This window comes from Podarcis erhardii (assembly GCF_964252035.2).
Source record: "Podarcis erhardii genome assembly, chromosome: 6".
NCBI lineage: Eukaryota > Metazoa > Chordata > Lepidosauria > Squamata > Lacertidae > Podarcis > Podarcis erhardii.
Genome location: NC_138510.1, coordinates 1,712,301 through 1,721,375, shown reverse-complemented (window position 1 = coordinate 1,721,375; position 9,075 = coordinate 1,712,301). Strand labels below are relative to the sequence as shown.

The 9,075-nt window shown below is 49.0% G+C and overlaps 1 protein-coding gene across 1 annotated transcript; it reads right to left on the bottom strand.

Annotated features, from left to right (window-relative positions):
- Positions 1-213: 213 nt before the first annotated feature.
- LOC309345013 (actinia tenebrosa protease inhibitors-like) lies at positions 214-8,865 on the bottom strand. Its single transcript, XM_081868023.1, has 8 exons — positions 8,760-8,865; positions 6,615-6,782; positions 5,298-5,450; positions 4,614-4,769; positions 2,435-2,572; positions 2,141-2,323; positions 580-756; positions 214-415 (listed from the first exon to the last, which is right to left on the bottom strand). Exons 1-8 carry the CDS (start codon positions 8,845-8,847, stop codon positions 390-392), a joined length of 1,089 nt encoding a protein of 362 aa, XP_081724149.1. The 5' UTR covers positions 8,848-8,865; the 3' UTR covers positions 214-389.
- Positions 8,866-9,075: the final 210 nt, after the last annotated feature.

Here is a 9,075-nt window from a genome sequence, read left to right as displayed (position 1 = left end):
AATTCTCTCCCCTCCTTGCTCTTGTGCTTGAATCCTGCTTGCTGATTTCCCATTAGGGCATCTGGTTGGACGCTGGACTAGAGGGGCCCCCATTGGCCTGATCCAGCCAATTCACCTTATGCTGTTACATTATGTTCTTATGTAAGCCTTTGGTCTGATCCAGCGGCCAGACTTTTATGTTAACTCAAGAACCAGATTCAGAGGATGCAGCTGAACATCTCATGTCTTTATTTTTGGAGAGCAGAGTTGACCCCACCAGCCTCCCTGAAGGTGGAGGTGGGAGGGAGGCGAGGGCCCCAGGGCAGGGTACCAGGCTGGTGTCTCTTCCTCCGACTTTGAGGGGTCAGTTTGGAGAATCGTGCAGACAAGGGACTATGTCAATGAATGGCTCAATCAGATGTTGTGGTGGAGTTTGCTGTGAAAAGGAAAGAGAGAGAGTTAAAGGGCAGGAAGGAGACTCTCGCCTTGAACTGGCACACAAGAGTCCGTGGCCAGCAGGGCAGATGATGGAGACCCCGTCTCCTGTCCGTTTCCCAAGCCAGTCCCATCCCTGAAGAACAGATCCTCTTTCTTTTTCACCTGGTTTACTTGAAGTTCCGCAGACCATTTTGCACTCCAGTCTCGTGTAAAACCGATTGTCATTCCCTTTGCAACCGCCATAAACAAACTTCTTGCAGGAGGAAAGAGTTGAATTGTAGTAGAAGAATTCTGAGTAAGCGCGACATGGGCCAGTCTCACTGGGCAGCTCGCAAACCTCTGGGGTGGAAGTAGAAAAAGTGGTGGTGGATACACACACACACACACAATTGTATAGCAAATGAATGCAGAATATAAAGTCGACATAAAACACCCCTCTCTGCCCATAAAAAAACAAGAGAGCAAAAGCATTAGCACCATATAGAAATAACTCATACATCAATGGGAGGCAAAAGGCTGCCTCTCCCCACATGAACCTACTCAGACCCTGAGATCATCTTCTGAGGCCCTCCTTCGTGTGCCTCCTTCTCAAGAGGTCCATAGGGTGGCAACACGAGAACGGGGCCTTCTCTGCAGTGGCCCCCCATCTGTGGAATGCTACCCCCAGGGAAGTTTGCCTGGCGTCTTCATTATACACCTTTAGGGACCCGGCAAAAACATTCCTCTTTAACCAGGCCTTTGGTTGATTGACATCCTATGACCTTTTACAATGTGTTGGGGAGTCGGGTTGTTCTTGCTTTTATTTTTATTATCTATTTTGTGTTTTTATATTGTGGTTTTATGTTATGAGCTGCCTTGAAATTGCGGATACAGGGCAGTATAAAAATGTAATAAATAACAGCAGTAATAAAGAGTAAGTACACACGCAAGAACAGGAACTGGACCTGAACAGAAGGGCGGGAGAAAGTTATGCAGGCTAAATTGTCAAATGGAGAAAGCCTTTACAGCCCCACACTTCCAGCCCCCCACACACTGCCGTAGTTGAAGGACAATATCACCAGATTCCTTCTGAATGGAGAGTTTGGTCATGTGGCTGAAGATTTACCCTACAACTTCCTGGTTTGCTCAATCTATGAAGACTGAAGAGCAACCTTGTTCAAAGGTTTAAATCTCATAGTTGAGCCATTGATTGGGTATCGGATTTTATTGGAGGACAGGCCCCCCAATACCTCTGAAAAAGAGGCTCATTTTGCCCTTAGATCTGCAATTTTAAGGACAATAATTTGGGGGAATGGTAAGTTAAATTCTTCAGGGGAGCAGACCCTTATCTGACAGAACGCCTGATTTTAATAAATATTTTAGCTGTGCAGTGTTTACACGGTTCTGTTTAATGTATTTCATTCTGTTTTATGTATTTTGTTTTGCAGTGGCTTTGGCAAGACAAATAAATAATATTCCTAAAAGCAAACTCAATGCACATCCTGGGAACTTCAGCTTTCCTTCACAGAGCTATCTTTTCCAGTCCTCTTAACAAACTACAGTTCCCAGGATTCTGTGGGGGAAGTCACATGCTTTAAATGTGCATTGAAGAGATGCTTAGAATGCATTATGTGGACCTGCCCTTTTAAGAAGCCTCTTTGAGCACAATTGTGTTCCTCTGACATGTGGGCTGTGACTCCCTTTCAAGGAGGTTTGGGCAGTGCACGAAAGGCATGCGCTGTACCTGGGCTGATTTCCCCGCAGGCCTTCTCACATGCCTTCTTGGTTTTGAACCTGTTGCTGTTGCCCCTGCAGCCGCCGTAGATGAACCGCAGGCACCTCTTCTGCGACGGGCTGTAGTAGTATCGTGGCATGTAGCCGTAGCACGGTCCACCATCAGGAGGCAACTGGCACCGGTCACTACGGACTGTAGGAAGAAGAAGGGAAGGTTTGGGGTGTGGGCTGACTAGCTGTGTGCTACTGCCCGGGTACCCCAAGAGGAAAAGGTGTGAGGAAAGGGGTGTGGCTTTGCCAGTACCTGAGTCCAGGCAGCCCAGGCTGCACCCAGTGAAGCAGCACTTCTGTTTGAGGGGGCAGTCTCGGTCATCTTTACAGGTATCATTGCAGGGCACAAAGGTGTACACCAGTTCCCTTTTGGGACACACGCCAGGGTGCTCTGGAAGAAAAGAGTTGGAGAAGAGAACTACTGTATTTTTCGCTCCACAAGACACACCTGACATAAGACGCGGCTAGCTTTTAGACAAGGAAAGGGGAAAAGCCCTGTTTTTTGCGGATCAGCTCAAAGTCGTTGAGCTTACTTTGCAAAGGGAAAAAAATCCTGTTTTTATGGGGTTCAATTCACATTTCTGCAGCTTCTTTAGGAAAGGAAAGGGAGCCATTTCTACAGTTTCCAGACAGATACTCTAATCAGCCAGTCCCATGTCGCTGGGGGGACAAACAGCCTCCGTCTGCAGAACATTCAACAATAGAGGCCTGGGCAAGGAGCCGGAAAGGGAGCCAGCGATCGACCACACATTCACTCCAAAAGACGCACAGACATTTCTCCTTACTTTTTAGGAGGAAAAAGGAGTGTCTTATGGAGCGAAAAATACGGTAGCTTAGCTGTGCTTCCTGGATCACAGGGGGGTGGGTGGACTAGATGGGTGTCCAACTCTACAGTTGCATGATTCTACAAGGAGAAGCTATGTTGGTGCCCAGTGAGACATGAGCCTAGTCAAGAACATAGGAGGAACTCTGTGGTAGGATCAGGCCAACAGCCCATCTAGTCCAGCTTCCTGTTCTCATGGTGCCCAACCAGATGCCCCATTGGAGAAGCCCACAAGCAGGGCCTGAAGGCAACAGCCCTCCGTTTCCAGCAGCTGGTATGCAGAAGCACACTGCCCCTGACCAAGGAGGCTCTACAACCAGCCATACTTTTGCTGAGAAAGCCCGATGGAGGGTCTGAGTCTCTCCGTAACAGGCTCTGCTCCTTCCTCCCACCAGCTGCCAGGACAGACTCTCTTCCTCCTGATGATCTCAATGGGCTTTCAGAGCCACAAACACAAGGCCTAGTATTTTTGCAAGAATAAGGGTTCTGAAATCAGGGTGGTGGAAATGTAGTCCCCTCTCTCTCACACACATCTCAGGCCTGGAATGCTTAATATACACACTTTTGCAAAGAAAATTTTCCTTAATACAACACATTTTATGTATGCTGTTTTCACAAGCATATGCCTTTTTAATGCACACTTTACCCTGTCATATGCATTTTTGTTCACATTCTGTGGTTGGAGAACTGTATTGCAAAATTCGGAGCTGTGTGAATTTTGAAGGATGGCTGTGTTTCAGTTTGCATATTGTTTTGGAAAGCATGAAGGAAACGGGCTTGATTTTAAGTGTGAGCTGAATCTCGTTTCTTCCCTGCCCTTAACCATAACACATCTTGATACTGAAGGATGGAGCAATCTGTCAGGGTGGGCTTTCTCTTTTCCAAACTTATTTCTCCTTTACCCTGAACATTCTCTCCATTTCCCTATCACTTTGCACAACAGTTTATGAAAACTGGAGTATGCAATGCTGCCAATGTTTGCAACAAATTTCCCCTGATACAGTGCAGTTTGGTACATTATTTCTACTACAGTCATACATCTTGTTGCGTTTGTTTCACGTTGCGGATTTTCAGATTGTGAATGCGGCAAACCCGGAAGTGTATACTTTTGGGTTTTGCCATGCCGCACGTGCAGAAGCATTCTGTACACTTCGTGCATGCTCAGAAGCATTCTGCATGCGTCACACATGTGCAGAAGCGCTCTATCGCACTCCACGCTAGCGCAGAAGTGCCGCTTTAGTTGTGGACTTTTCTGGGTGCAAACGGCACCCCAGAATGGATCGCATCCACAACTAGAGGTACCACTGTACTGTTTTACACCCTTCTCCTTTCGGTAAGGAATTTTCTGTTGCAGAATTGCATCACAAAATCCAGACAATTGTTAACATTAACAGAGAGCTGCATTTCGGTTGGTGTCTTAGTTCAGCAAGTGTGAATTAGGTTGTTTTCCCTTTAAATGCAAACTGAATGATACCCCCCCCCCCAATTCCCATTGGCACCCATGGGAGTGGAGAGTCAGGGAGTGGCACCCAAACACTTTTTCTTTTCATTCTGATTGGGTTCCCACGCATCGCCCAGCTGTTCTTTGTCCTTGCTAGAAAAGCCGTACCTTCCTCAGCCTTTACACACAGCTGGTGGCATCCGTATCTGCAGCACTTCCTCCTTGGGATGTGGAGACCGAAGCCACAGTCCAAGTCAGTTGAGCAGCTGGTCAAGCAGGGGCGGTCCAGCCGGCGTTGTGTCCTTGGGCAGTATCCGGGGATGGCTGGGGAGGAAGGGGGAGCAACAGGTGGGAAGGCAGAAGGCGATTCTGCAAAGGCCACGGAGAACCTTTGGGCAGATCACATGTGGCTGATGTGCCTTGATGACACTAAGAACATACAAGAGGAAGCTGCTGGATCAGAGCAGCCTTCTGCTTTCACAGTGGCCAACAAGATGCCAACCTGCACAAGATCCCTCTCCCCTCTTGTGGTTTCTAGCCACTGGGATTCAGAAATATTTCTGCCTCCAGCCGCGGAGGACAACTCTAACCCTCCAGATGTTTTTAGACTCCACTTCCCCCATCCCTGACCATTGGCCATGCTGGCTGCAGAGGATGCCGGGAGCTAGAGCACAGGAACATCCTAAAGGCCGCACTTTCCCCATCCCTGGCACAAGATGAGAGGGTCCATGGAGATGGGTTGCCAAGGGCGCCTTTGGGGCAGAATTGAGTTGAGTGCTGGTCTTCTTCTCTCCTGGCATCTCCTGTCCGAGGGTCCCCAAAACCAGAACGGCAACCTCCCTTTGCCCTTACCTTCAGAAGGGAGCCGGCACTGTCGCCCACAGATGGTCCGGCAGCAGCGCTCGTTCCCTGGGCAGCTGGCATCCGTGGAGCAGAACTGGCCACACATCACCTCACCTTCAACCCGAGCAGGACATGTGCCAGGCTTGACTGGAAGAGTTGTTGCTGGAAGAGAACACGGGGCAGGCTGACTCCTTCGCTGGTATGACCTCCTGGGAAATTACAAGCCCTTCCTAACAAGCAAACTATGTGGGCTGATTTACGATAAGTCACCCAAAACGTCTCAGAGCACTTGCTGGCTTCAGTGACTTTCCCTGCTGTCATTTTCTTTCCACCCCATGCAGTGTGTGGCCATTCTCTCTCTCTCTCTCTCTGGGCCAGAGACTTTTGCAGCCAGCATGGAGTGACCTTGCTGTTGACCTTCCTGGCATTCCTGAGTCTTTAATTTCCAGAATGTAAGAAGGGCTTCCTCTCAGGGAGAGATGACACATAGAGAATAGGAAGGAGACTCCCCTGCCCCCCGGGAAAGAGCTTGCCTCCAGGTTAGGAAGGCTCACAGGAGCAGGGATTTCTCATGAGAAGCTGAGCCTTCTCCACCTCTGCTTAAAGCTTGGTGGGGGAGGAGGAGAAACCTGTTGGGTTTATTCTTGCATTTCCTCTGTTCTTTCTGCTCTTTCCTAGCTGCTGAGTTTGTATTGTTTGACCGCTGTGCTACAAACTTACTTTCTTTACTTGCAAGTAAATACCTCTGTTTTTGGACAGAAGCCACAATGAACAGCATCATGATATTTAAAATGTTATTTCCAATTCATTTCCTAGTGATCCCTAGGATGGAATCTGCCATTTTTGTAGCTGCTGCCCAATGAGTCAAGACCTTAACTGAGTTATTTGGAACACCTATGTGCAACTGCAATTTTGGAGTGGTCTTAAATGTGAATCACTTGACTCTTGTTTACACTGAATTGCATTTGCCATTTTACCTCCCATTCACTCAGTTTGGAGAGGTTCTTCTGGAGCTCTTCACAATCGCTTCTTAACCCTGAAAGTACCGTCAGCAAACTCACTGCTCCCCACTAATTCTAGGCCATTTATGAACACGTCAGCAAGTTCAGGTCCCAGTGCCAATCCTTGGGGACCCCACTTTCTACATCCCCCCAAATATTCCTGCTCTCTGCTTCCTGTTTCTTTACCCATTCCTGATCTGCACGAGGACCTCTCTTCTTGGCCCAACCCTCTTATTCTCACAGCTCCACTTATTCCAATGATTTTGGCTGAAAATCTTTGGCTCCTCCCTCCGCCTCCACCTGAGCGTTTGTCTCGGGGTCTTACCTGGGCGTATGCACCGGCGTTCACAGGCGCTGCGACTGTGGAAGTTGTTGGCATTCCCTAAGCAGCCCCCATAAACAAAAACCAGGCACCTCCCGACCCTCGGGTTGTAGTACCAGCGAATGAACAGGGCCAGACAGTTGCCTCTCTGAGGAGGAAGTCTGCAGATATCTGCGGGATGAGAAGAGACGCAACAGAATCGAAAACAATATACAGAATTTAGATCCCAGAACTTCTGATGTTGGAGGAACAAGGCTAGCAATAGACTTGCAAAGTCCTCTGAAGGCAGCCCCACAAGCACAGCTTGCTTTCTCCTGCAGCAGAGGGGAGGACCTGAAGCCATGGATTCAGACGACAAGGAAAGAGGGTCTGCCTAAACGTTAGGAAAAACTTTCTGACAGTAAGAACTGTTGAGCAGTGGACTGGACTTTCTAAGAAGGCTTTTTGGGGGGGAGGTTTTCAAAAAGGGGTTGGATGGTCACTGGTCAGGAATTATTTAGCTGTGATTCCTGCACTGCAGGGAGATGGACTGGAAGCATAGCTGCCAACGTTTCCCTTTTTTAAAGGGAAATTCCCTTATTCTGAATAGGATTCCTCGCAAGAAAAGGGAAAAGTTGACAGCTGTGACTGGAAGCCCCTTGGGATTCCTTCCAACTCTACAATTCTATGATTCTCAGATTGGGCTGAAAGTATTTCTCCTGTCTTACCACAAAAGCCCAGCAGGTAGCACCACCCTACCTGCCATTCAAAAACAGGCTTTGGTGGCATTCTGTCCCAGTGAGGATCAAGCCCCCTGATGAAGCTGCAGGGAGACACAGGCAATGAGGTTCTTGGAGGAAGTCAGAAGCGCAGGAGCCTGGGTACTTTAAGTTGCGTCTTAAAGAGTTGTGTAGCCTGTGTCGCCCGCTGAAGCCCCCTTTTCTCCTTCAGGGTTGGAGGTGCAGGAGCAGGCCCTGCCTCCCTTTTCACTTGGCCACCTCAACAGACTCAAATGCCACCAGAATTGTAGTTGGTCTGCTGTCACCAGAGACTTCTGGGTATTTCACAATGCAACAACATGTCTCAATGAAATATTGGACAATTAGCTGCCTGACACCCTAGAAAGGCACTGGCCACTCAGGGTGGTGTAGAAAGGAGATTCTGACGAAACATCAGGAAGAACTTGCTGAGAGCAAGAGCTGTTTGACAGTGGTGTGGTCTCCCTTGGGAGGAGGTTATTAAGCAGAGGTTGGATGGCCATCTGTCATGGATGTTTTAGCTGAGATTCCTGCACTGCAGGGGGTTGGATTGGATGACCCTCGGGGTCCCTTCCAACTCTACAAGTCTATGATTCCATGGACTGACAGGCAGAGCAGCTTCCTGTGCTCCTAAGGCCAGTGTGTGGCTCATTTTTGACCAGGCAAAAGTTGAAGCCCACCACCTTTGAGGTTGTCCGTCCCACTGTCAAACATCTCTTACTCTCAGAAAGTTCTTCTTAATGTTTAGGAATCTCCTTTCTTGTCACCATTGGTTCGGATCCTGCCCTCTGAAGCCTGCTCCATCTTCCATCTGGCATCCCTTCAGCTATTTGAAGGTTGCTCTGGGATCACTTGTCAGTCTCCGCTTCTCCAGGCTAATCATACCCAGCTCCCTCAACTTGGTTTGCAGACCCTTGATCATCTCAGTTGCACCTGTTCCACCTTGTCCACTTCCTTCTTAAATTGTGGCACCCAGAACTGGGCACAGTGCTGTAGGTGGGGGTCCAACCAAGGCAGAAAAGGGTGGTACTTTTCCTTCCCTTCATCTGGACACCAGACCTCTGTTGTTGCAGACTAGCATAACATTAACCTTTCTTTCCCCCCTGCTGCAAAAGGGGAAGGAAGGCTGGTGGCCACAATCCAAGGAAAGCTGTGCCAGATGACCAAATAGGCAGAGTAGGCACTGACCTATGAGCCCCATGCCTTTTAGGGGCACTGCAACAAAGGATAAAAATGGACTCATTAACATAGCTGGTTGGTAAAATCAAAAACGTGTTGGGAGAAAAGGCCAGGCTAATGATGAGGAGAGACAAGGCAGGTTAACAGGGTCACCCCTGAGCATTGGGGGACACTTGGAAGGGCTGGTTTAAAAAGAAGAGAGCGCTGAAGGGAAAGGGGAGGCTCCACTCACCCACAATGAGCTTGGCAGGTGCAAGAGGGAGCTGCTGCAAGAGCAGAAGGGTCCCGGCCAGGAGGAAGAGGCTGGAAGGATGGTGCATGGTGGACCCAGGAGTGAGTTCTCTCCACGGCTCAGGCAGAAGCACCTTATTATACTCTGACCTCACCAGGACGGCAGGTTACTTCAGGCAAGAAGCCCAGCCCAGCCCTGAACAATGGAGCTTCAGGGAGGGGATTGGGAGAGAGGCTGAAATGTTCCAGAGAGGGAGAAGGACAGGGCAGGGATTTGGCATCAGCTGCTGCCCAGGGAAAAGTTTGGTCTCATGGGG

Excerpts from the sequence above, each read along its gene's own strand:
- LOC309345013 (XM_081868023.1), bottom strand. The coding sequence starts at position 8,847 with ATGCACCATCCTTCCAGCCTCTTCCTCCTGGCCGGGACCCTTCTGCTC. Across the intron at positions 757-2,140 it reads CTGCGGGGAAATCAGCCCAG|AGGTTTGCGAGCTGCCCAGT; the intron begins GTACAGCGCATG and ends CTTCCACCCCAG. Across the intron at positions 416-579 it reads CGGAACTTCAAGTAAACCAG|CAAACTCCACCACAACATCT; the intron begins GTGAAAAAGAAA and ends TCCTTTTCACAG.